The sequence below is a fragment of the Psilocybe cubensis genome, chromosome 11 (assembly GCF_017499595.1).
Source record: "Psilocybe cubensis strain MGC-MH-2018 chromosome 11, whole genome shotgun sequence".
NCBI classification, from domain to species: domain Eukaryota; kingdom Fungi; phylum Basidiomycota; class Agaricomycetes; order Agaricales; family Agrocybaceae; genus Psilocybe; species Psilocybe cubensis.
The window spans coordinates 2,760,683-2,788,437 of NC_063009.1; the positions used below are offsets into that span (position 1 = coordinate 2,760,683).

The 27,755-nt window shown below is 47.7% G+C and overlaps 4 protein-coding genes across 4 annotated transcripts; 3 read left to right on the forward strand and 1 right to left on the reverse strand.

The window, feature by feature from the left end:
• Nucleotides 1–18,019: 18,019 nt before the first annotated feature.
• On the forward strand, nt 18,020–18,404 carry JR316_0011955 (uncharacterized protein; the record flags this gene model as incomplete). Its single annotated transcript, XM_047897596.1, has 3 exons — nt 18,020–18,039; nt 18,085–18,219; nt 18,290–18,404. 3 exons carry the CDS (start codon nt 18,020–18,022, stop codon nt 18,402–18,404), a joined length of 270 nt encoding a protein of 89 aa, XP_047744005.1.
• A 2,004-nt stretch (nt 18,405–20,408) lies between these two features.
• On the forward strand, nt 20,409–20,902 carry JR316_0011956 (uncharacterized protein; the record flags this gene model as incomplete). Its single annotated transcript, XM_047897597.1, has 2 exons — nt 20,409–20,441; nt 20,582–20,902. The coding sequence occupies 2 exons, from the start codon at nt 20,409–20,411 to the stop codon at nt 20,900–20,902; spliced, it is 354 nt and encodes a 117-aa protein (XP_047744006.1).
• A 672-nt stretch (nt 20,903–21,574) lies between these two features.
• On the forward strand, nt 21,575–23,952 carry JR316_0011957 (uncharacterized protein; the record flags this gene model as incomplete). The annotated part of the gene is made up of 4 exons (XM_047897598.1): nt 21,575–21,796; nt 21,995–22,040; nt 22,100–22,241; nt 22,305–23,952. 4 exons carry the CDS (start codon nt 21,575–21,577, stop codon nt 23,950–23,952), a joined length of 2,058 nt encoding a protein of 685 aa, XP_047744007.1.
• Nucleotides 23,953–25,264: 1,312 nt separating this feature from the next.
• Nucleotides 25,265–26,887, reverse strand: JR316_0011958 (uncharacterized protein; the record flags this gene model as incomplete). Its single annotated transcript, XM_047897599.1, has 6 exons — nt 25,265–25,534; nt 25,649–25,697; nt 25,818–26,127; nt 26,448–26,507; nt 26,704–26,732; nt 26,778–26,887. 6 exons carry the CDS (start codon nt 26,885–26,887, stop codon nt 25,265–25,267), a joined length of 828 nt encoding a protein of 275 aa, XP_047744008.1.
• Between the last annotated feature and the right edge of the window lie 868 nt (nt 26,888–27,755).

Consider the following 27,755-nt stretch of genomic DNA (forward strand, 5'->3'; position numbering starts at 1 on the left):
CGCCGTCTCAACGACATGACAATCAAAAACCGATACCTCTTGCCCCTCATATCCGACCTCATGGACAAGTTGAAGGGCGCAAAAGTTTTTACCAAGTTAGACGTCCGCTGGGGCTTCAACAATGTACGGATTCGGGAAGGCGACGAGCACAAGGCTGCGTTCATCACTGAGTGCGGGCTCTTTGAACCACTCGTCATGTTCTTTGGACTCACCAATTCGCCCGCCACCTTCCAAAACATGATGAATGACCTCTTTAAAGAGCTCATTGCCAAGGGCCACGTCGTCATCTATATGGACAACATTCTCGTATTTACTGACGACATCGATTCGCACCGCTCGCTCGTCAAGCGCGTTCTCTCCATTCTCGAAGACAACAAACTCTACCTGCGCCCCGAGAAGTGCTCCTTTGAGCAGGAACAGGTTGAATACCTAGGGGTCATCGTTGGCAATGGCGTCATGTCCATGGACCCGAAGAAAGTTGATGCAATTACCTCTTGGCCGACACCTCGCAATAGGAAGGATGTGCAGCAGTTCTTGGGCTTCATCAACTTCTACAGACAATTTATCAAAGACTTCTCCCGCACCGCTGCCCCCCTCCACTCCCTTGGAGGTTCTGCCCCATGGAAGTGGGATGCCGAGGAATCAAACGCCTTTCAACGATTGAAGTCAGACTGTGCCTCCCACCCCGTCTTACTGCTCCCGCGCGACGGCGCACCCTTCCGCATTGAAGCTGATAGCTCAGGCTATGCAACTGGCGCTGTACTCAGCCAGTTCGTCGACGGGACTTGGCGGCCTGTTGCTTTTGCTTCGAAGTCACTCAGCCCTGTTGAACGCAACTATGAGATCCACGACCGTGAATTGCTCTCCATTATGCGGTCCCTCGAAGACTGGCGCCGCTACCTCCACGGCTCTGACACCCTGGTTGAAATTCACACTGACCACAAGAACCTGCAATACTTTATGACCGCCCAGAAACTCAACCGTCGACAAGCGCGTTGGTCCCTGCAACTCGCCGAATTTAACTTTGTTCTCGTCCACAAGCCTGGCCCGACAATGATCTGTACTGACTCCCTATCCCGACGCCCCGACTACGACAAGGGCGACTCTGACAACGCGAACATTACACTGCTGAAGCCAGAGCACATCCGCCGCACCGCTTCCTGCAAGCTCCCCGACGACCCCATCCTCACTGACATTCGCGTTCACAAACATCAGATCGAGGAGATGTGGGACAAGCATAAGAACCTTCCGGGCTGGACCCTCGACGACGGCTTGCTATGTTGGCACAACAGGGTCTTTGTGCCTAACAAGGGAAACCTCCGCCAGCGTATCCTGTCCAACTGCCACAATCACCACACAGCTGGACACCCAGGCCGCGCAAAGACGATTGAACTCGTCCTCCGCAATTTCTGGTGGCCAACCCTCTCTAAAGACGTGATGCGTTTTGTCGACGGATGCCTGCGCTGCCAATCAACCAAGCCTCTGCGAATGGCGCCGGCTGGACTCCTAACGCCTAACAAAATCCCAACTCGCAATTGGGAGGTCATTTCCTGCGACCTCATCGTTGACCTCCCCAAATCTCGTGGCTTTGATTCTATCTTTGTGGTTGTCGACCGCCTGTCAAAAATGGTTCGCATTATCCCATGCAAGAAGACAATCACCTCCGAGGGCCTTGCCAAGCTCTTCCGTGACCATGTGTGGAAGGATTTTGGGCTGCCCCGCAGGATTATATCCGACCGCGGGTCTGTTTTCCTTTCCAATTTCACCCGCGCCCTAAACGACCTCCTCGGCATCTCACACAATGCGTCCACCGCCTTCAGGCCTCAGACCGACGGCCAGACGGAACGCGCTAACCAGGAAATCGAGCAATACCTCCGACTCTTCGTCAACGCCCGCCAGAACGACTGGGTGGAATGGCTTGCGTGCGCCGAATTCGCGATCAACAACAAGGTCAACGCTTCGACAGGGTTCTCGCCTTTCTTCCTGAACTACGGCTCCAACCCTATGCGCCCGATGCGAGTCTCGCGTCTGTCTGACAACCGCGTGCCCAAAGCCCTCGAGTTTGCAACCCAGATGGACGCACTTGCTAAGGAATCAGCAGCCGCGCTCAAACTTGCGGCCGACGCCATGAAGCAGTCCTACGATGCTTCACACCGCGATGCACCAGTGTTCAACGTTGGCGACCTCGTCATGCTCGATGCCTCCAACATCAAGTCTACTCGCCCCTCCAAAAAGCTCGATGTCAAGCGACACGGCCCCTTCCCCGTTACCAAGCGTGTTGGCCTCCAATCTTATACCCTACAATTGCCTGCCTCCTGGTCAATCCACCCCACTTTTCACGTCTCAAAACTCACTCGCTACACGCCCCCCGCCTTCGAGTCCCAAAGTGTTCCCCACGCGCCTGCCCCGATCCCTCTCGCGACACCTTCACCTGGCATAGCCGAGTGGTACCTACCATCTTTTTGATAAAACAATAGCAAGTGTTAGCACACTCTTTTTATAACTGTTGATGGTTTTATCACAAAGCAAAATAATGAGAAGACTGGTCTATTTCTCATAAGTTTACTTTGCTTTTTCAAAGCCTTTTTCATTAGATAATACCCTTCTTTCTCATTATCTTTAGGGCGCTTTTTCATTACCTTTTGATTAGATACTAGCCTGGTTATTTGATAAGATTGTTCTACATCAATATATCTTATCTTTGCTTGGTCATTTCTGATGCCATGCCATCAAATCAGGAACACTGTGGGTACTTCTAGGCCATGTCTATCAATCCATCAAAGCTATTATTAAATAAACTTTTCTCTCCTCGGCCCCTTGGTCTATAAATAGTGCTCATCCTATGCTACTTTTGTGCATTGCTGGCAATGGATTGGGCGCTTTTGGGGGCATTTCTGGACCGTTTCCCTTGGTGTTTTTTGGTAGACCTATAGTTTTAAAGTGTCCCAATCTGAATATGAAATCAGAATTGCAATATCTTTACTCATTATTGTGCAATTAAGCGTACGATGTTTTGATCAAAAAGCGCACCTTGAATAGCACCATCCAGGGGCTGGTATGCACCATTTTGACTATGCAATTATTTTTCATTTATAATAGACGGAGTACATGCCAAGTTTCAGATCAATTGGAGCAGTGGAACCTATTGAACTAGGATGTGCACCCTACCCCTCCTCCTACTCCTTGTACAAATGCCTTCCTGATCAGATAAATTTATGCCCAACCAGGGCTGGGTAGGCGTCCATTATACCAATTTTTAGAGCCCAAAATCTTGGTTCAATTCTAAGATTTAAGGGTACTACCCCCCATCCTCTCCAGAATTTGTATATTTTATTATGGGGTAGAATGGCCATTCCCAGCACATATAGGTATGTAAATCTGCTCTATATAGTACCACAGACGCAATACATATCTTTGAAGCATTCAGAGTGAAGGGGAACACCTTGGTTATGAGGCTAATAAAAAGGTATTGGATGTACAACATAATATGACCATATCACCACTTATACTTCACCAAAATGCACATATCTTACATTCACAGATAGCTACTAAGGTCTTCTACATATTATATTCATACTGCCAAATGACCAGAACGCTTAACAAGATGGTACAAGAAGAAGAAGCATTGTTGTTCAAAAATGGAGGAAAAGCGAAATATGATGTAAAAGATAACACTTATAAAATACATAAACTATACGGCTGTGTAGCCCTAAATGACACCTATCTGTGGTATATAGACTCATGGAAATCCGATGAGTATGAGCTGAGATATGTCAAAATGTATCTCGGAGAAAGGCCAAAGAGGTGACCACAAACAAAGCATAAATAAAGGCCAATATCCATCCGGGTCTCTGATGGGTTCTTCAACACCTTTCTTTCCATATCTCAGCAACCACTGGTCCGATGCACAACATCCTTAATGTTCTGGAAAGCTGCATTTTGAGGCTATACTATCCTGCTTTTATATTTCCTGATCATAATCATTTATATATGGTAAATGCGAAAATACTATGCATTTTGATGAAGAATGGTATTCCCTCTGCAGCATCTCAGCTAATGGACGGATCTTTTTGCAGCCTAAGAAAGATATTTAGGGGGCAACTATAGGTATCTGTAGACGTCAAGAATATGATTTATGACAATGTATTTGTAGAGATATGGCCTGATCAATAACCTACCATACCTATCCTCATACCCCCCCTTAAATCAGTATGTTCCCTTGTTGAAGAGGGCTTTTAAGGGTAAATTTTGGACTCTATGTACTGTTTGTAGTGGATCTACATGTCTTTCAATGGTCTGAGAGCCCATCCTATCCCATAATAAAATACACAAGTTCTGGAGGGAGTAGGGGGTAGTACCCTTAAATCTTAGAATTGCACCAAGATTTTGGGCTCTAAAAATTGGTATAATGGACGCCTACCCAGCCCTGGTTGGGCATAAATTTATCTGATCAGGAAGGCATTTGTACAAGGGGTAGGAGGAGGGGTAGGGTGCACATCCTAGTTCAATAGGTTCCACTGCTCCAATTGATCTGAAACTTGGCATGTACTCCGTCTATTATAAATGAAAAATAATTGCATAGTCAAAATGGTGCATACCAGCCCCTGGATGGTGCTATTCAAGGTGCGCTTTTTGATCAAAACATCGTACGCTTAATTGCACAATAATGAGTAAAGATATTGCAATTCTGATTTCATATTCAGATTGGGACACTTTAAAACTATAGGTCTACCAAAAAACACCAAGGGAAACGGTCCAGAAATGCCCCCAAAAGCGCCCAATCCATTGCCAGCAATGCACAAAAGTAGCATAGGATGAGCACTATTTATAGACCAAGGGGCCGAGGAGAGAAAAGTTTATTTAATAATAGCTTTGATGGATTGATAGACATGGCCTAGAAGTACCCACAGTGTTCCTGATTTGATGGCATGGCATCAGAAATGACCAAGCAAAGATAAGATATATTGATGTAGAACAATCTTATCAAATAACCAGGCTAGTATCTAATCAAAAGGTAATGAAAAAGCGCCCTAAAGATAATGAGAAAGAAGGGTATTATCTAATGAAAAAGGCTTTGAAAAAGCGAAGTAAACTTATGAGAAATAGACCAGTCTTCTCATTATTTTGCTTTGTGATAAAACCATCAACAGTTATAAAAAGAGTGTGCTAACACTTGCTATTGTTTTATCATAAAAAGTGGTAGGGACTAGTGCATAGCCAAAATACTCGCTCACAGATCTCTACGAAGCGGCACCCAATTCCTCATTGTTCTCGACGGTTCTTCTGACGACGACGCTACGTGGTCCGACGCGTGCAACTTTCATGATTCTGAAATCTTACTTAATTACATGCTCGAACACAACATCCCGCGCGCCGGCGGCCCTTTAAGGAGGGGGTGATGTTAGAGTAGGACACCCACTCTAACAGTAGACACCCTCACGTGCCTCCGTGACACACTCGTAGCTACTTAGTCGCTCCCAGTAGCTACGTAGATCCCAGTTCCTTCTTTGTTTCTGTACCCATCAACACGCTTTTGCCTTCACTTTCCGTTCCTCGTCCCCTGTTGGGTCTGCTCCTAACAGTGGTGCTGTACAAACGCAAGATCTTGAATAGCCTTGACGTTTGACTTCGACGAGGAGGGATGCAGATTTCACATTTCATAGCAGCACCCCATAAATTATAGAAGTTTCAAAGATGTGCGTGAACGTCAGATGGGAGCAGATGGCGGGGGATGTGAATGCCGCTGAGAAGGCGTATATATATGCTTTGCATACTGCTTGCTGCGGTGATAGTGTTTGGTGAGGATGTTATATAATACTCTTCAAATGAAGGATGTGGTTCGTTCGAGGCTGGATGTCGGCCAGATGCAGGACATCCCATAACCAAACAGACTCATTGAGACAAGCATCAGCGACGTGAGGTGCCGATTGGAGTCAAGATGCCACAAAATTCATCGACATATATTACAAAATAGAATGCCCAAGCGGCTCATTTGCAGCAGCACAGCCTGTGTACTCGTAGAGGTAGGTGGGGGACAGTGGGGGACAGTGGGGACAGTGGGGGACGGGATGAACTCCCGCAAATTGACGGAAAGGAAACCATGTGCGTGTGATCTGACCATGTGAAAAAAATGCAAGTTACGTAATTGGTCTGGGTCAGGAGGATGTCAATCTGGTCGACGACAACGATGACGATGACGACGACCACAGTGTACCCACTGTACTTACACAGAGCGATGCTCACAACGATGGTCCTCGGAAATTTGACGTGAACATTTTCAGCTAACAGCTAACATCAAACTTCTGGCGTACAATCAAAGGAAAAAGGGGTGGAGAACCGAGATAAGCAGAGCGGATCCTGTCTGCCTCTGTCCGTCTACTCGCTCAGATCAGAACTCGCACGACGAAGATGTAAAGTGTAGCTAGTACATGTGGGTACGCGGGTGAACGGAGACGGAATGAACGCTGAACATGAACAGCCACGGCGGGTCCCACTCCCAGATGTTCGGGAGAGGTTCCGGAAATGAATTTCTGTGACCTTTCGGGTGTCGGGTTTTGTGTAGTCCGGATCGGGGGTTGTGGGAAGGCATCTGTCTTTCGAGGTTCGAGAGACAGTCAGTCGTTTCTGGTTATCCTTTTGCGTTTGCTTGAACAAAGTTACATGTATGATGCTCGATTTTACGGTATGTAATGTGACTATATACTTCCTCAGAAAGAGTTTTATGATATGCTGTTAACTGTGATTTATCTAGGTTTGTTCGTCGAGAGCCCCCAAGTCAATCATCGTATTGTAGCAAAAGTATATGAGCTCAGACGGATACGAAGGTAAACGGCTGATATTGAAAGTACCTATTGTAGCAAAAGTATATGAGCTACATAAGTACGATAGTAAGAACTTTGTAATAAAATATATGAAGTAACAAAAAGGCTAACCTCAGACGGATACGAAGGTAAACGGCTGAGGTTAGATGATTGAATGGAATGAGAAAAATACCACATTGCGGGATGCACCGCAATGTGTGGCTTCTACTATACAGTTCCAAGAGAATGAGATGTAGCGAGCACATGTGTGCACCGCGAGTGAAAAATGAAAGAAATGGTGTCTATATAAGGCAGGCAGTAATCACCGTGACTCGGTCGTCCGAATGTCTCAACACTCCCCTCAATCGAACAACCGTCAGTCAGCAAGTCCCATCAAGATAATTTGTTGTTCCGTAGCGTCGCGAGAGAGTGGTTTTGTGAGAATGTCCGCTAGGTTGTCTTCGGAAGGGATATGGACAACTTTGATTTCACCGTCCCCTACTCGTTCGCGTATGTAATGGTATCGGATTTGAATATGTTTTGCTCTCTTGTGACCCTTTGCATTCTCCGTAAGAGCAATAGAACCAGTATTGTCATTGAATAGGATCGATGGATTGTCCTGTGGTAACCCTGCTTCACTCATGAACGATGACATCCAAACCGATTGTTGACACGCTCTACTGAGTGACATGTATTCGGCTTCGGTTGTCGAGAGTGCTACTGTTTCTTGTCGTTTGGAGCTCCAAGATACCGGCCCTCCTGCCATCATGAAAAGGTATGCTCCTGTCGATCTTCCGGTATCTAGTAAATCACCTGCGTAATCGGCGTCTACAAATCCGTATGGTTTGAGTCCGTCGTCAGATCCACGTAAGTAACTCAGCTTGTAGTTGAGTGTGCCTTTGATGTAGGCCAGCACATGCATAAGTGCTTTCCAGTGCGCTGGGCCAGGGTTTATCTGGAATCGTGCGAGAAGATTGACAGCAAACAAAAGGTCAGGGCGAGTAGCGACTTGTGCCCACATGATACCGCCTAGGACTTCTCTGTACGGTTTGTCTTGCATATAAAATTTTTGCTCGTCGGTTTCCGCGCAGTCTTTGAGTGAGAGATCGATTCCGAGTGGTAATGGTGTGTATTTGGGGTTGCAATCCCACATGTTGTGTCGTTTTAATAGTTTTTCAAGGTATGATCGTTGGGAAAGTGTAATCGTGCCCGTTGTTTTGTTCTTTTCCATCCGTAGACCCAAAATCGATCAACCTGTTGTTTCATCTTCCTCCACCCTCTTCACCTCGTATGCATCCTCCAACTCCCCTATTGCCTTCATCTTCTCTTCCTGCGATGTCGATCCACCCACTACATCATCTGTATATGTGACATTTAACGTATATTGGCCGTTGAGGACACGATGTCGTACGCATGGGTCCGCTCTCGATTTGTAGTAACCCAATGCATCATAGGTACCGGACAATTCTTTTTCCCAGTCGTGAGCCCCTGCCATCATCCCGTACACGGTTTTGTTGGCACGATATACCAGATGTTCCTCCCCTGTGGCAATGAAACCGGGTGCTTGCTCAGTGTATACATCGAACTTGTTTTCGCTGTTCAGATATGCCGCAACAAAATCGACCTGCCATAGCTCCAGATTAAGGTGAGCAATGATTGCTATACACATCCGCATCGATTCCAGTCGGGCAACGGAAGCGTATGTCTGGTCGAAATCGACACCTGGAATCTGGTTGTACCCGAGTGCAACAAGTCGAGCTTTCAACTTCGAGATGTTGCCGTCTGCGTCATATTTGAACCCATAGACCCATTTCAGTCCGATAACCTTTCGATCTTTCGGTCTCTCGACTTTGCTAAACACTCCACGTCGTACCATAACTGCCATCTCTGCTTCCATTGCCGGTTGCCACATATCCGGATTTCTTATTGCGTCGTTGTACGATTTTGGGAGGTATGTGTTATTGTCATATTCTGCCATGAGCGCAATGTAAGAATCTAGATCGCTTTGGAAGTTTTCGAGGTGTTGGGATTGGAAGTCAGCGACATCTAGGTCCATATCATATCCAGGAGATGCGAGTACAAAATTTGCCTTTGGTTCATCATTTGCCCACTCCTCCCCTCTTTCCATAGCTTCCACAACTCTCCTTTCCGAGGCTTCAGATTGTTTCGCCGCTTCCGTGGTCCTAGTAAGTCGTGTCGATCTTCTGATTACTTGTGGGGGCAATTGATCTGTAGGTTTTGCATTGTGTGTTGATGTGGTTGTTTTTGTACAATCAGGGGGCATGGTATTATTCTGTGGTCCAAAACGATGTCGAGGAGCGATGGGATATGGTGTGTTCATGGGTCTATTGCTCGGTGGTGTTGAACGACTATTATTAATAAAGTTCACGTTCGACCGTGTGACTCTCAGAGTCATATGATAAGTCATGTGAATAGATTACTAAGTAGATAGATGACTAAGTACTATACAGTAGTTACTGTCACTAGTCACATGTAACGCACTCTAGGTGTATATAAGGGCGACACTAGTGCCCTCTAATGACAAGCGGTTTTAACAACCCACTTGAGTAGCTACAACTCAAGTAACACGACCCAAAGGGTAAGTATTAAGTCAAGTCCTTAGCCACTGCGTACATAGACTGTGTAGAGTAGTCTTGGGCACATTATGCTGCTCAACAGGTTATGGGCCCCGTAGCCATAACGACGCAGGCTTGTTAGCCTTGCTGTCGACGGCACTGGCCTAGGGACAAACTTGCCCCATGCTGCTCTGAAAGATAACGCCTATTTTGGCGATCTAGATGAGTGTGCAAAAGATCTTAATCTCGATTGGATCTTAGATCTGATCTTGAGATTGATTGGGCCTGACCAGCCCAACTGTTTCCTTCTATTTTAAGTTCAGGATGTGAGAAAAGCCTTGCTGACTTATTCTTGTCACAGGCTCAAGCTTTAAGCGCACTAAGAATGTCTTCCAAAGCAACCGTATCTGTTTCCGAATTCCCCAAATTCGATGGTTCTAACTATCGTAAATGGGCTGACAAAATGCTTCCCATATTCCTCCTGACTGGCGTTGATGGGGTTATTTCTGGAGATGTCGTGGCCCCTTCTCCAATTGAAGGAGAGCCTGCATTCCCATCCCCTGTTGCTCCGGCAACAACTGTTAACGCAGCTCAAATTGAGCTGTGGAAAATCCAATTCCAACGCTGGTCGCAAAGATCTTCGTCGTTTGAAAAAGCGATGAAAGACTTTAAGGAGCAGAATTCCAAGGCACTAGGTGTCATCGTGAATTCCTTGATCCCATCTATTTGGGAAACAGTCAAGGGAAAGACCGCGAAGGGGGCATGGGATGATCTGAAAGCAAAATACGATAAAGTTCAATTTGTTGAAGTGATGGAGGACTTTAAACGTCTGACCACCTTCAAATTTGATCTTTTGGATCCTACCCCTCAGCTGGCCCGTTTCAGAGCCATCTACGAGCATGTCAAAAAGGTCGAAAATGCGGATCTAGTATCCGAGACCATGGCATGTCTCATCTTATTCTCACGTTTACCCCTTGCGGTATCGCCCAATCAACCGCCCTCCATATATCAAGACCTTATTAATGATTATGGAGACAAGACCAAGATTGACGACATGAAGCTGGAGGCTATCTCCGCTGATATCCGCAATCGTTGGGGAGCGCGGTTTGGTAATCTGGATGACAGGCAAAAGCCTAAAAAGGGTACGACATATGACCCTAAGCCTGCACCAAAGACCGGCCCTTCCCGGGCACCGCAACAGTCGGCTGAACGCAATACTGTGATCCGACCAAAAGGGGAACACCCTCACTATCATCCTTCAAAGACCCCTAATCAGGGACAGTCTCAGGGTGATAATCAGGAGAAGAGAATTCGTAAGCGTGCCCCACGAGGCAAAGGCAAGCAGCGTGCACAAGGCAATACAGCCTTAGCGGATGATGTCTTTATGGCATCAACATTGACGGTTCTCGAACCGGCAATTCCAGCTCCCACCACGTCAAGGATCATCGAGATCAACGGTAGAGGAAGTATCTCCTCCCGTACCTCTGCTCCGGCTGGGCCCTGGAGAAATCCGGACACACGCATGGCGCCATACCCGGCTCCTGCTGCCGCACGCAGCCTAGCTTCCAGAATTGGTGTAAAGCCTACTTTGCAGGCACTCCAGATCATGGAAAGCGTTGCCACGAGCAGCTTACAAATTCCTTCGGATGTCTCCCTCGTAGAAAGGTTGAAGACTCCGTCCGTCAACTCTGAAACTATTGACAATCACATGGTCGTTGATGGTGAGATCACATCTCCGGAGATCGAAAAGCTTAATAATGAGCTATTTGGACCGGAACCAAAGCAATGGGGTGATATCCCAAACTTTGATGATCAGAGAGAACGGTCTCCTGATGTTCCTATTGAGGAACGTGTGGATTACGGAGAAGACAATGAGGATCTCTATGATGGTTACTACGATGACCATTTCGTTGATAGGCAAGTAAGTTCTAGTTCTAGAAATTGGACCATAAATAACGCTGAGATTCCCACAGGGACTACCCCATCTAGAGACGACAACGACTCAACAGTCGACCGGCCGGAGGAGGAGGAGTTCCCTGTAGATATTTACTACTCATTTGTACATGATGTATACCAAAAATATCTATCTCATTTCGCGTGTTGTCCAGATTGCAAAGGAAAAGGAACTGAAAAACCCAAAAAGGGGAAAGAAGCCATAACGGCTTGGTTAATGGACAGTGGTGCTAGTGTGCACTTTACTGGCGATAAGTCTGATTTCGCAAGTTACCAAGACTTTGCTGAGAATAATCGACCTATTTCGCAAACTGCCACTACCACAGTGCCTATCACCGGTTTTGGAACAGTCTTCGTAGAAGTGGTTTCACACTCCGAGGATCTGGGACATGAAGTCTGCCGACTCCATCCTGTTCTATACATGGAACAATTACATGTCCGATTAATGTCGATGGGACAACTCCTGTCATCCGGCATGACCATAGAAGGAACAGCTAAAGTCCTTCGGTTCTTTGATTTGCCTAAAAAATCATATGGCCTGCAAGCCAGGGCAGATTCAATTGAATCGAACAGACATCCAATGTATTGGGTGCATACGCGCATTGTCTCTGGAAAAGACATTAGCACGTTATCTTCGACTCTTCAAGAGTCAAGTGACCTTTGGCATCGACGCCTTGGTCATCCCTCTGACAATGTTCTAAGACATTTTAGGGACTCCACTAAGAACTTTCCCAAAATAAGTGTACCCAAGGACAAAAATGTCTGTGAAGGCTGCGCAAAGGGAAAAATGACTGATAAGTCATATGACGAAAACCCCAAACGCGCGAAGAAGCCTTTTGATCGTATTCATTGTGATCTCAAGACATTTTCTGTTTATTCCTACCAGAAGTGTAAATACTTCATGTCCTTTTTGGACGACCACACCCCACACGTATGGCTCTACTTTCTTAAAAAGAAGAGTGATGCCGCTGCGGCTGTGAATTCTTTCGAGAAAATGGTGGAAAAACAGTACGGTACCTCCGTCAAAGAATACTTCTTTGATAATGGCGGAGAATTCGTTAGTACCGAGTTCTTGGAACGGCTACAAAATGCCGGTACACGTGCCTGCTTTACAGCTCCCTATGCTCATCAGAGCAATGGTCGAGCTGAAAGACTAAACAGGACAATTATGGAAAAGTCTGAAGCGATGAGGCATTATGCCTGTCTACCGGATAGCTGGTGGCAATTTTGCTGTGCCCACGCTGTCTTCCTATACAATAGGACTCCGGTAAAACGCATCGAGTGGAAGACACCCCATCAGGCCCTTAAGGGGGAGTTACCGAGCCCACGGTCCGCCAGTCCTCCAAGTTCTATGCCAGGGCCTAGTTCACGTCCTCCTCGTGACGATGACGATGATCAGGATGACGATCAGGGATACGTAACACCTCCCACGTCAAATCAAAGACCAAAAATGCCTGATACACCTGTCAAGCCTCCGCCCAGAAGGTCGGATAGAACTCGGAAAGTACCAGAGCGGGAAGGCAATGTTTACCGACCCGGAACAACAACCAATAAAGATCGACGTAAGAAGCTGCAGACTGTTTCACACGGAGTGGCATCCGTCCCTGATTACGTGCCACTTACTCGATCTAGTAGCAATCGCAATGTTGAATCTGGTATCCCTAATTCAGGGACGGAAGGGGGAGTAGCAAACAGTCTTTTCGCGACATTACTTTCCAAACGGGTCTGCAAAATTATCTGCGCTGCTGATTATGGTCTCACAAAGGATGTCCGTGACTGGACCCTGCGTGATTTGCTAAAATTACCAGCTGACCAACAGAAGGAATAGAGACAAGCCATGAAAGACGAGTTAGAGGTCCTCGTCAAAAGAGAGGTCTATGAGCTTGTCGATCTCCCTAATGGCCAAAAAGCCATCAAATGCAGATGGGTCTACGACATCAAAACTGATGGTTGGAAAAAGGCTCGTCTGGTAGCCAAAGGCTTCTTACAGATAGAAGGCCTAGACTACGATGAGTTATTCTCACCTGTGGTCATGCTACCAAGTGTTCGCACAATATTTGCCCTTGCCGCACTCGAAGGGTGGAAAGTCTGGTCCCTTGACGTCATATCGGCCTTCCTTTATGGGCCGTTAGACGAGGAGATATATATGGAACAGCCTGAGGGCTTTGTTCTAAAGGGACAGGAGAAGAAAGTACTCCGGCTTAAAAAGGCAATTTATGGGCTCAAACAAGCCGCACGTGCATGGTGGTTCGAGCTAGACAGAAGTCTAAAAGAGCTTGGATTCACCAGATTATACTCGGACGCCGGCATCTTCATCTCACGTCATACCGACGGCACGTTAGCAATAATGTTTGCCTATGTCGACGACATCCAGATCACCGGACCTAACTCCGAACTCTCACGACAGAAGAAAGATCTCTTTATGAAGAAGTGGGATTGCCGGGATCTCGGAGAATCACGGGAGTTTCTCCGTATGGCTATTGATTATAAAGACGGCAAAATCCTCTTGAGTCAAGCCAACTATTTGGAGAAGGTTCTAACTCGGTTTGGCATGAGCGATGCTAAAGCTGCTAGAACTCCCTTACCCACGGGCTATCGCCCAATGCCGTTTGATGGTACTAGTTCGGCACAACTTCGCTCGCAGTACCAATCAGTGATTGGTTCCTTGCTTTACCTAATGCTTGGAACTAGACCTGATATTGCCTATGCAGTGACTCAGATGGCAAAGTTTGCTTCCAATCCGTCTGAAGACCACATGAACAAGGCTAAATATATTATGCGGTACCTTGTTGGCACACGCAAATATGCCTTAGTTTATGATGGGAAGTCTCGCGCAGGCCTATATGCCTATTGTGACGCCTCTTATGGAGATGACCAATCAGAGCTCGACCTTAAGCGTCGGTCTGCACAAGGTTACTTCTTTAGCTTGGCAAATGCTGCGGTCATGTGGAAATCACAGACACAGAAGTTAGTCTCGACGTCGTCTACTATGAGTAAATACATGGCACTCTCCGACTGCGCCAAAGATTGCGCATGGATTAAAAATCTATTTGCGGAACTGGCCAAACCAATTTCCCACGTCCCAGTCTATGCGGACTCACATGGTGCAATATTCAACGCGCAGAATCCCGTGACACAAAAAGGGATTAAGCACGTGGAGATTCGCTATCATTACATACGGGAACAAATAGAGCAAGGCACACTCAAATTATATGCAGTTCCGACTGCTGATAACGTTGCCGATATGTTTACCAAGAATCTAGGTCCTGATCTATTCTTGAAACATAGATCCGCTCTTGGCCTTGAGTTTTACCCGCTAGATTAGTCCGTTCATGAAAACAAGTAGAGTCCCGCCTTATGGCGCGCGCACCACTTGAAGGGGAGTGTTGAACGACTATTATTAATAAAGTTCACGTTCGACCGTGTGACTCTCAGAGTCATATGATAAGTCATGTGAATAGATTACTAAGTAGATAGATGACTAAGTACTATACAGTAGTTACTGTCACTAGTCACATGTAACACACTCTAGGTGTATATAAGGGCGACGCTAGTGCCCTCTAATGACAAGCGGTTTTAACAACCCACTCGAGTAGCTACAACTCAAGTAACACGACCCAAAGGGTAAGTATTAAGTCAAGTCCTTAGCCACTGCGTACATAGACTGTGTAGAGTAGTCTTGGGCACATTATGCTGCTCAACAGGTGGAGCATTTCCCGCATTTGGCGGTAGTGGCGCATTTGGTGGCGGCGCTTGCGGTACTTCGACAGGGTCGTTATGTTGTATAGATGTTTGAGTTGCTGGATGGGGTTTGTCATCTTCGACTTCGTGAAATATGGGATCGTCGTGGAGTGCATCTTGTTTGAACATTGTTCTATGCCCTAGTCCTTCTTCAAATACTACATTCCTACTCTTGATGATGTCTCCGGTCTTTGTATCAAGAAGTTTGTATGTGTCACGTCCATAATATCCGATTAGGGTGTATTTAATAGATGTAGTGTCGAGTTTGGATGGGTTTATTTCTTTGGGGATTTTTGCATATGCATGAGATCCTATTGCTCAAAGGTGCGATACGTCCTGTCGTTTGTTGAACCAAATTTCCGCGGGAATTCTTCCAGGATGTCGACGAGATGGCATGAGATTTAGCATGTATATCACGGCTGATAAGAGATCTGCCCAGTAAGATGGCGGAAGCCCCGAATCGCAACGGACGCAGCGCAGTCCCTCAATGACCGTACGATTAGTGCGTTCTGCAACTCCGTTGCCAGAATGTGCGTATGGTGCGGGAGTCTCGATTCGGATGCCGTTCTCTTTGCAGAAAGTTTCCAATGCCCGATTTAGAAATTCTTGTCCCATATCCATACGAAAACACTTGATTTTTCGTCCTGTTTGGAGTTCGGCTTCAGCTTTGTATTCTTTTACTGCCTGTAGGGTCGCCTCGCTAGTTTTCTCCGATAAATAGTATTCCTTTCGGTAAGAAGAACCCCCATCCGTCATTATGAGTGCATACTCAGCTCCCCCTGTTGATCTGACCCTTGCTGGACCCCATAGATCGAGATGGACTCTGTCAAGAACTCCAATTTCAGGTTCAACCTTTTCGTCATACAGTCGGTTGGTTTGTTTTCCGTATACACAGTCCTCACACAGTCCAATAGGTTCCTTTGTTTCTGGTTGGGTAATCTGAAGACCGTCAACAAGACCTTTGGACGACATCTCCTTGATCGTGCGCTCGCTGAAATGGCAGAATCTTCGATGCCACTGGGATAAGGTAGTCGGTTTTTCGTGTGATTTCGCAGGCATCGCCTTGTCCAAATTTTTGTTTGTAGTGAGTTCTCCATCTTTGATTTCTTCAAAGAGATACATCCCATTAGTTTTGCTAACTTCTAGCATCACTTTTCCCTTTGGGTCTCTTCCTCCGCCAAAGTTTACGTTGAAGCCGGCGTCATCGAAACGGCTAATAGAAATGAGATTCGCAGCAAAATCGGGGGTGTGTAGAGCGTTTGACAATGATAGTGTTGTACGATGATTGTTGGATTTGTAGTGCTTGACTACCGTTCCCTTTCCGTGGATTTTAAATCTTGCTGATTTACTTGCTGCCTGTCCCTCTCTCACGTTTGTGAACGGTTCATAGTTGGAAAAATCGGATTGATTCGCAAAACAGTGGTTGGATGCACCGGAATCAGCGTATGTAGTCCTAATTACATCCATCTTCCCTGCATTAGCTACCATTGCTTTATCACTGATTTCACATCCCTCGTTAATTAGGTACTCGATGGATGGTATGGCGGTCACTTTGTAAGTCTCTTGATCCGAGTCGGATTGTGCATCTCTCGCTGACTCGTCTGGATTAGGCGGATTGTCTGCCAGTGACATGTCAGCAACCAATGCATATGCTGTGGTTACTACGGCAGGGTTTGCTGTGGTCGACGGGTTGGAAGCATTTGTGCTGGTGGATTCAGCCGATCCGGTAGTTCCTCCTCGTTGGCCGAAGCCTGGGGGAAACTGGCCTTCCTTTCCTCCTCCCTTCCAGTAGCACATCTCGATGGTATGTCCACGTCTCCTGCAATTTGGATTCGAGCATCGCTTTAGATTGTAATCTGATCCGGTTTTTCCATTCGCCTTTAGAGCAACCGCTGTGATTCCTGGGGTTCTAACCTTCACATTCCGATTAATTCGACTCCAGTGCATATCGAGGAGGACGATTGTATTGGTAGAGGTGGCACTTGTGTGGAGGGATGCAATGATAGTGTCCCAGGATGATGGTAATGATGTGAGGATTATTTCACGGAAGTCCGAGTCGCTAATGTTTGCGCCGATTGAGTTGGCATGCTTGTGCTTGATGTGCAGAGTCGCCATATGAGTAGGAAAGTCTCCTCCTTCTTCCATCCTTACGCTACGGAGATCGCGTTGCGCATAGACTCGTGCAAGGTCAGTTGAGTTCTTGTACCGATCCTCAAGAGACTTCCACGCTTCCGCAGCCGTACCATCTGTTTTCAGACCCAAACCAATCGGATTCTTCACGTTCTGCTTGATTGCGATCATGCACCAAGCGTCTCGTGCATCCCATTCTTCAGCGCTCGGCCTGAGTGAGTACCATGGAGTTTCCTCCGGTGGAAGAGGGATTGCCAACGGATCTGTAGAGAATTGTCCCGGGGATGGAGTTTCGGCAGGATTGGGAATTTTCCCTTCGAGATAACCTCGAGCGCCTCGCACACGGCATGCCATGAGTATGGTTTCGCGCCATTCTAGGTAGTTGGTACCATCGAATTTTTCGTCGTCTGGTAGTTGCGGCGGAGTGATTCCTGTCGACTTTGACGACATGCCAATACCGATGTCTTTCAGGTATGAAGTAGTTTGAATGTGATCCGATGATAGTATCCGTGTTTACTGAGTTAATATAACTTTGTTTCGCTCACGGGGCCCATAACCTATTGTAGCAAAAGTATATGAGCTCAGACGGATACGAAGGTAAACGGCTGATATTGAAAGTACCTATTGTAGCAAAAGTATATGAGCTACATAAGTACGATAGTAAGAACTTTGTAATAAAATATATGAAGTAACAAAAAGGCTAACCTCAGACGGATACGAAGGTAAACGGCTGAGGTTAGATGATTGAATGGAATGAGAAAAATACCACATTGCGGGATGCACCGCAATGTGTGGCTTCTACTATACAGTTCCAAGAGAATGAGATGTAGCGAGCACATGTGTGCACCGCGAGTGAAAAATGAAAGAAATGGTGTCTATATAAGGCAGGCAGTAATCACCGTGACTCGGTCGTCCGAATGTCTCAACACATCGATCCAGATTCAACTGAGCAAGTTCGCAGTTCGCATACTTACATCTTCAAGCTTCACCCCAGCGCACTTTTTTCGCCAATTTAAGAAGTAAGTATCCCAGCATGCTGTGCTGAGAAGGATTAAACACGTTATCTTTCACTAATCACTATACGATCAGTCAAGTCATGGTCAAGGTCAAGTCAAGTTATGTCAAAGTCAAGGGAATAGATCCCGAGATAAGGATATGCAAGTTATTTTCGCGCATCAGCCGTCGACCGTCGAACAGCGATTGACTTCTCCCCTGAATACACGTGGATATGGATAGCTTCGCGTTTTGGATTTTTTGCGTTTGGCGTTTTGTATTGTGCTTCGCGTCTATGTATATCTGCATAAATGCAAAATCCTCCTCGTCGTCGTATCACAGGAAGAAAGCGCCTCCCCCTCCTCCCCCTACACACAAGCACGCATCCAATGTCCGCGTCTGCAGTACCACACGCTCTACTTGCTTTGTACCAGGACTATCGAGTTACACAGTATGCGCAGCGTACGTTCCTTCGTCCGTTATCTACATTTTATAATCCAGAGACTTGGTCAATAAACGTGTATTCATGCTAATTAACGTAAATTATTCCAGTGGCAGCACAGACTATGATTCTTTATGACTATGGTGAGCTGTTTATTGTAATTTTTATCTATGTATTTATGTAGAAGTGGGTTAATATGCGATTTTGTAATTTTGAACAGCTTTGACATTCGATGATGAGGTAGTTATGCTTATACCCTCTCATAGCTCCAATTTCGACAAGAGCTGACTTTGACTTGCGTTATCGCCCCAGGTAGAATTGATATGGGTGAGTCACAAAATCGACATTTGCGTTAACCCACACCCACACATTAACTGCATGCTCGGAAAAGCAAATGGACAGTAGTAAAAGGCCTATTCATATCCGTATGTACTCCAAACTCCTTTCCTATAATCCTAGTGGCATCTCGTTGATATTGGACTTTGGAGTATAGGTGCGATACTACGCTGTGGCATGTGCGATGTAAGCACACTTTAACACAGATTGTTGGCGATGACATGTACCAATGTGCCGCGCGTTGCTGCCAGCGCGAACAATTTTAGTAGGCAATGTTTTACCCATTACGCCGGGGAATGAATGACGGATTAATCGCACTCTTCTCAGTGCTATTCCCTTTCAGAGTCAGCAATGAGGTACGTGGTATACCCTGAAACGCGTCGTCTGTCTGAAGAATTAATTATTATGATATTCAGACGTAAGTTCAACCACTTCGTATCTCGGTGGATTAACATACATTTAACATTACTCAAATTTTTGCAGTTGTGAGTGCAAAGCTAAACCACTTCTACTTTTTAATCTCACAAGCACACGTTCTCACAAAACTCGAACGATCTAGGCACCCATTTCTTCGACTGGCAAGGATGGACCTCATTTTTCATCAGTGTAATGACAGAATGTAAGTTTCGACTGGTACTATCCACCCGCCCTCCTCTCTTCTACTACTACTAATAATAACCAATAAAAAATATCTAGCAATTCTTCAAATCCGGATATACGCAATGTACTGCAGGAATAAGATATTATCAGGCGTTTTGTTCGTGTTGTTTATTGTGTGTATATCTGTTCCGGCGTTTGTGATGGAGAACCGGTTGCATACGTTTAAAGGTATTCCCTCTTCCCTCTTCCCTCTTCCCTCTTCCCTCCACCGCAAACACCCTCACTAACACACCACACCACACCACAAACCAACCCAGCGCTCCTCCTTCCCATCCCAGGAGGCCTCGCCTGCGTGCCCCTACGATCCACACACAATTTCTACATCTTCTGGATCCCAATCCTCTGCTTCGAAGCGGTGCTTTGTGTATTGGCCGTTGGGCGCGGGGTGTACATGTCCCGAGTGAATCAGGAGCGCAGGGCGGGGTTGGGTCTGGATCTGAGGCAGGGGCAGGGGCAGGGGGTTGGGGTGTCGACGGGACTCACTGCTTCGTTCAGGGTACAGTGGCGCGGCGATGAATTGTTGAAGGTGTTGTATAGAGGATCTGTGGTTTATTTTGTTAGGTGCGTTGTGCGGACTGTGTTTGTGTGATGTTGGATTGTTGATGTCGAGAATCGACTTAATTGTCGTCACTTCCACTATCACTGCCATTGTCGTTATCGTTGTTGCCATTGGAATTGGCATAAAACGGAAACTTGAAAACACTTTTGACTTGACTTGATTTCGATTTCGATTTGATTTGGTGGGGTACGGGGAACAACAGTATCGCTGTGACGTATATGTCTCCTATAATCTTCTGGGTCGCTCTTCCAGTACGTCCCTCTCCATTCTCCTTCTCCATTCTCCTTCTCCTTCTCCTTCTCCCAATCTCAATCACTAGTTCCCAACACAACATTGATTGCGCACCTCACTAATTTATCTGTCTTGTTACTTGTTACATTAATATATACAGCAAGGACTGGAAGAAGTCCCACTCGGATTCTGCGTCGCACTGCCTAGTATACTATCCACGAGACTCATACTCGCTATTCGAAAAATGGCTGTCGGGAAAGAAGGGTATGGGTGGTCCGAGGGGGATATGACGACTTTTGAGGTGAGACGGGATTTGACGGTGACGACTTTTGACGTCGGATCTGCATCTGTGTCTGGGTCGGCGTCGGCGTCGGCGTATGTGCCTGCGAGTTCGAGTTTGGGTGATGGTTGTGGTTCTGGTTGTGGTTCTGGTGGAGAGCTCACGCCCACGGCGCGTGGAGACAAATATACCGATGTGTAATTGGGTAGAATAATTGTAGATGAATGTATGATTAAATAAGATGTTTGGATTAGTGATTATGCTTTTCATTCGACCTGGTTAATCTCGTCGAGGTACGGATCGACAAAAAATTGTACCAGACAGTTCATTTATACGTATACACCCATCGACAAAGGAGGGTATCTAATGTGCGTCCACGTATAGAGGACAGGGGATCAGCGGGGCAGTAAATACACCGAGTACACATTAAGGTGAGCAGAAGCAGTGCGCGCGGGTAATGTATTCCAGAGTAGGCAGATGGTGGGCGGGCGGGCGAGAAGAGGCAGCTGTAGTGGGAACGAATGAATGGAAAGGGCAAGCCGCAAGCCGCAAGCCGCAAGGGCAGGGGAATGCCGAAGACGCTGCTGCTGCTGCTGCTTTCCATGTGTATACCGATACGGATGCCATCGCTTCCACTGTAACCACTGCCGTTGAGATACGTTAAGCGCGGCACGTCTTGGTCACTCGTATTGTGCGTTCGGGGAGTGGGAGAGTGGGAGGTGGGTTGATTTAGGTTGATGGATGGATGAGAGGGTATATGCATTGTTTCATAAGGATGCTCATGGTTGTGTAGAGGTTCGATGTGGGGAACGGGGTTCACATTTCAGAGAAGCACCACACAATTGCATTGATATTATCGAGATGTGCGATAAAATGCGCATACATGTGCTTTTCGTGCTGCGTCGTGAAGTGATGGTGTGCGGGGCTGAGGGATGGAGTCGCTTGCCAGATGCAAGACACAGTACACGGAATAGAAGCGATACGATGACATGTCGACTAGAGTCAAGGGTGCAGATAGAGACATTAGTCGACAGACATGACAGAATAGAAAGTCCAAGTAGGCCTATTGCAGTAGAATCGAAGAGAGACGTACTGGTAGATGGGCGTACGGAATGAACCGCCTTGTGTCGCAGGCCCCGACGGGTCGGAAACGGTGGAGTGTCGCGTGACCAATGTGAAAAAGCAAAAGTTACGTAATTGGTCGGGGTCAGGGCAGTTTCGCTGATTTCAGATTCAACACCGCAACTTTCCCTTTTTTCTTCTCAACTACGACCACGACAACGACGAACACAGTGTGCTCAGAGAGATATGACGATGGCGACTAGAGATACGCTGCATCGTGAGTGCTGTTCTTTGTGATTGGGATGTGTTGGTGATTGAGTTGGGTGCCGTCGCTAGCTACGCCGGAGCTGAAGCATATGACCTCGAACAGCGCGCTCGTCTCCCCGCGCAGGACATCCCAGCACCTGCGCACCTCCGACGCCCGCCTCGCAGCTGGCTCCCGCAGTCCAAGCTCTATCCCGTCCTCCCCGACCTCTATGTACGTCACGCTTCTTCTCCCCTTCCCCACACTCCACCCTCGGAACTAATACACCGCCCACAGACACTCCTCCTCATCCGCCATCTTCGAGCGCGACATCGAGCCCCTAGTGCCACCGTCGCCCCCGCTCGCATCGCATCACCACCACCACCACCCGCTCAAAGACCCGCATCGCACCGCCCGCGCCAAGGGCTCCGAGGCACTCGAACAAAGCGTGCCCTCCGTCCTCGACAGCGCCGCAGCCGTCCTCAGCACCCTCGAACTCGAACCCATCCCTGGCCTACCCTCCTCCTCATCCACATCCCCATCCGCACTCTCCAGCCCCTCTTCCACCTCCGCCGATCCCCATCACCAACACTCACACTCGCATTCACACCACCTATCAGACGGTGGCTCTGCTACCCATCTCTTCGCAGACCAGATCGCGGTCGTCGCGCCCGCCCCGCCGTCCACTACGTCGTTTGCGCTATTTGGCGGCGCGAACCCTGCGGGGCCGGGTATTGGTGGTGGTGGGGGAGGGAGCGCGAGCGGGTTCGCGAGCCCGATAGGTAGTTTCCGCAGTCGCTCCCCGAGCCCGCTCGGCGGCTCGCGCATCGCCATCGCCAGCCCGACCTCGGTGCTCGGGTTGCAGCTCAACTCTACTGCGGCGACCAGTGCGCCGGGCTCGGTAGCTGGCTCGCCGCCCCGTATCAACTCGCTGGCTGATGCTCGTCATGCGGGCGACGCTAACAACAATCACAACGGTAACACCGCCGCGGCGCCTTCGATCAAGGTGGATGATGCCCCATCATCGATTTCGTCCGCATCGGAAGCGGAAGCGGAGGTGCGATCGACATCGCCACCTGCGCTGATCCCCATGCAGCAGTCTTCGTCCACTTCGTCCACTGCGAGTGCTGCATCCACCACGACGATAACGACGACGAGCGCTGCGTCGTCGCCTTCGTCGGCATATACACCTCTCCCTGTCCCACTTTCGCCTCTCTCGCCACTCTCACCGCTGTCCCCTCTCACACCGCCCACGTCTACATCCACATCGGCGTCCACGTCGGCGATGCCCTCGACATCGCAGCCTCTATCCCCTTCATCCCCCTCATCATCTTCGCAGCATACACTCGCACATGCACACGCACAGGCGCTCACGGCGCCGCGCACGCGCCTTTCGTTCATGTCGTACACGGACCTGTTGAGCGCGACGCCCGCTGCGACGACGAGTCTCGTGGCGCTTACGAGCGGGGCGAGTGTCGTTGAGCCGCCGCCTAGGATCGTCGGTGTTGGTGTGGGTGTGGGAGGTATTTTGAGTGGTGCGGGGAGTATACATGGTGTGGGAGCTGGAGAGGATAAGCATTTACAGGGACAGGGACAGGGACAGGGGAGTAGGACGCCGAGCGTGATTAATCTCCCGCTCCTTACACATTCGCCGTCTGCGGCTGTACCACTTGGACTCCCTCTCCCCGTCCCTCTTCCTCTTCCACTCTCCCATCCCGTCCCGTCCGGCTCACCTCCTCATCCACACTCGCAAGCACACTCACATATAAGCAAGAAAGACCGAGACGCGGCGTTACCGATTTTGGAAGATATGACGATGACGGGGAGGGAGTGGGAGAGAGCGGGGTTGGGGAGGGGGTTGGAGGAGAGGTTGGAGGCGATTGAGGCGCTTGAGGTGGGTGGGGTTGGGGAGGTGAGGGAGGTGAGGGAGGGGGTTGAGGTGTGAGGTGGTGTGTGGTATGGGAGGGAGAGGTGTGAGAGGAATGTTTGGGAGGGGGAAGGGGAGGGGAGGGGAAGTTTGAGAGGGAGGTTGGAGAGGGGGAAGGGGAGGGGTATTTTCCACCATTACACTCGCTCACCTCTCATCGCATCGCATCATCCGCCACCCCGTCTCTCCGCCACCCCGTCTCTCCGTCTTCCGTCCCTCCGTCTCTCTGTCTCTCTGCACCACTATGCAACCGCCAACCGTCACGCGTATATGCACTTGCACTTGCACGCGCACGCGCACGCGAAGTTATGGTATGTTATGATAATGTTATGATAATGTTATGTCTTTCGGCTTCGGCTTCGGCTTGCTTCTGTGCGTGCTCGTTTGTTTGGGCTTGTGCTTGTGCTTGTGCTTGGGTGTGTGGATGTGTGGATGCGTGGAGTGCTTTAATCGTTCTCTTCGCTTTTTTTTCGTTTCTTTGCGTTTCTTCGTATTTCTTTGTGTCTTTTATGTCTACTTTACCTTTTCCGTTACCTTTGCATCATTAGCGCCCTATTTTTTTTTTTTTTTTTTTTGTTTTTTTTGTTTGTTTTTTTTGTTTGTTTTAGTGTAATGTAGTGTAATGTACATGTTTTGGCGTTGTGTTTGTCGTTTCTTCTCCTCTCCTCTCTACTTTTTTTTTACTTTTTACTTTTTTTTACTTTTCACGGTTTACATTTCATGATCACGGTTTACTCTACAGTTCGCGGTTTGCAATTAACACTATTTCAAAACTTCAGTTTCGGTTACTCGATGGGATACCATTGCATTGCATTGCTGATTGTGATTGTAATTGTATTGTGAGCGGACTCGGGACGCCTCCTCCCTTAGACTCTGTGAGAAATTTGGATCTGTGAGGGGTATCGTCTGCAATCTGCAATCTGGAAAATTCAGCGCCGTTGACAGCGTTCGTATTTGAATTTATGAAAGTTGTAGCCTGTGAGCATTCACTGAGCGTTCACTGTGCTAATGGCCCGTTTTTGATTTGTCTGTTAGTGTTAGTGTTTGCTAATTATCGGAAAGAGGTATGGAAAGTTCTAAATGGGTGATTCTGGGTTTTTTGAGAGCGGATGAGCAAGCAGGAGATGTGGTGTCCCAAGGCGGGGTCATAACAGTGCCAGTTCCCTAATTATCAAATTGGCAGTCACTATCTCTATCTTGTAAGTAGTGACCATGGGTCCTCCATGCAGAAATTTATACCCAATGACCGATGTCCAATGACCAATGTTCAATGCACAATGCACAATCCGCCGCCCAACAGATCATACTTCACAACCATCAAAAGTGGTACTTATGCATAAACCGTATGCATATGCTCTTCACCCGCACCCACACCTATACCCGTACAACCAGAACCGACACGGTGGACGTGCACCTGCACATCAAACGCCGTCAAATCCCTTCTGACCTCAAAAGTCGTCAAATCCCCAACACCTGTACCAAGCGACCACCCGAGTCGATCTTTCGCCGCTGCTGTCCTGCGGATGCCTAGGATGAGCCGCGCGGAGAGTACGCTGGGCAGCGCGACGCAGAAGCCGAGTGGGACTTCGCTCAGTCCTTGCTGTGAGTTGGATATATGCAACAAGACAAGCGAAAATAATTAAAAAAAACATAACAGTAACTTGTGTGAGCTTGGATTTTACGATGAGAAGATGGATAATGATAATGGACTGACTGGAAGCGCGACCCAGAAGATTATAGGCGCCATGTACGTCATTGCGATACTTCAAATGTCCAAACGAAAGACGCATGAGCGACAGATTGCACACAACAGTCAAGCATTAACAAAAACCGTGTGTGTGCGATACAGCACAGCATCCTCAAAAAACTTGAATCCCACGCACCTAGCGAAATAGACCACAGAGCCTCTATACAAGACCTGCACCAAGTCCCCGCCGCGCCGTCGTAGCGAAGGCAGTCCCAGACCCTCGCGCGCAGCCTGATCGCGAGCCACGGCGTTTCCACTACTGGCACCAGCACCACCGGCAACCGCAACCGCAACCGCACTCGTTCGGGACACATACACCCCGCGCCCATCGGCCAGCGCACAGAGCAGCGCCTCGAAGCATAGGATCGGGATCCAGAAGACGTAGAAGTTGTGGGTGGACTTGAGCGGGATGCATGCGAAGCCTCCTGGCGCGGCTATTAGTATCGCTGGGTTGGGTAAATGGAATATGCATAAAGTGTGTTTCGGTATTAGTATCAGTGTCAGTGTCAGTGTCAATTTAGGTGGAGATGGATATGGGGGTGGGGGTGAAGGTGGTCGCGCCGCAGCATACCTTTGAACGTGTGCAACGATGAACCCATTACAACCGCCGACGCTGAGAGAGAGGCGGTGAACAGGATCAGAAGGATAGTTGATAACGCCTTGTTCGCGCAGTACATCGCATACAGCCGAATTTGAAGGATGCCTGGGTTCGCACTGTCAGGACGATTACATCTGCGTATCGAATAGATGAGCCTGAGGCACGGACCTTCTGTCATTGCGCTGATGACGAACGAGGACCATGCTTGCCAGTCGAAATAGCGCACACCTGGAAGCCACGCTCTCTTTAGGATGTATTTTTATGAGAAGTGGGTTGGCTTATCCTCACAGCTGTAGGATTTGAGCAGACGCGCAGTGTTAGACCCGCTTGGAACTGTGACGTGGAGACGATCTTACCTCTATACGAAAATTATTTAGACGCACGATTTCTTCTTTAATGTTGTTCATAAAAGGCGTACACATACCTCGTTGCTGATTTGGAAGGGGAAAAGCACTGATAACAGTGAGATGTATCCGTCAGCCGTGCACAGCGGCGTACTCAGCAAAATAGTCCATACTAAAGTTGTTAACTCTAAACATCGCATCATTGGAGATAGGTTGAGATCTGTCAGGACCAAAATCTTTGAGGTGTATAATCCAGTTGTACATACATGGCACACGCTACTGAGTAGTACCGTACCTGCATTTCAAGTTAACCAAGACATTCTTGCAATTGTAAGAGATTTTCTGGGACATACAGATATGAACAGAGCCTTCACTACCGTCCACTGGCTTTTCTAAGCGTTCAGTTAAGAACCGTAGACTACAAACAAACTGTTGTGTCGCAACTTGACTTACCCATATAAATTCCACCTGAAGTGGTAATATCACAAGTCAGTATTTGTCGAGAAAATGTATAACTGGGAAGGTGTGAGTTCGGACATACTTCCTCGTCGAATGTCAAAGCTATTCAAATATTTTCAATACTTGTAAAGTGGGCCGTTGCTACGCACGGCAGATACGAGTCCTTGTGATCAATTCCTTCGGAATTTATAAGAAATGTATTTTAGGAGGGGCTTCATCCAGTAAACTATAATATTGTAATAGTTTCATCTGACTTGAAGACAAAGACTGGACTGAAAAGAATGAAATCACTAATGTTCAAGTTGTCCTATTGTAGATAAGCTGCATAAGTAAGTAAGCCATGAATGCAAGGGTAATGAACAACTGTGAATTTCTTAGGTCTACATAAATAAGTAGGCCTTTAATGATATGGTCATGAATAACCATTTAGTTGTTGTAGGTAACTAAGTAGGCCATACAATGCTGGAGCAACAAGAAACCTTTGAAAATTCAAACAGATTTTGATTGATGTCGAGTGGCAAGATATTTAAAGTTCCGACTTCTTTGCCAAGCCATTGCCGGCTCAAAAAGCGTTTCATTCCCTGCCAAAAGCTAGTCTCGTTCCCATCCGTTATAGGGCACGATCTCCACTCCTGCGAGAGACCCGAGACTAATAAGCGGAGATCAAAGTCGG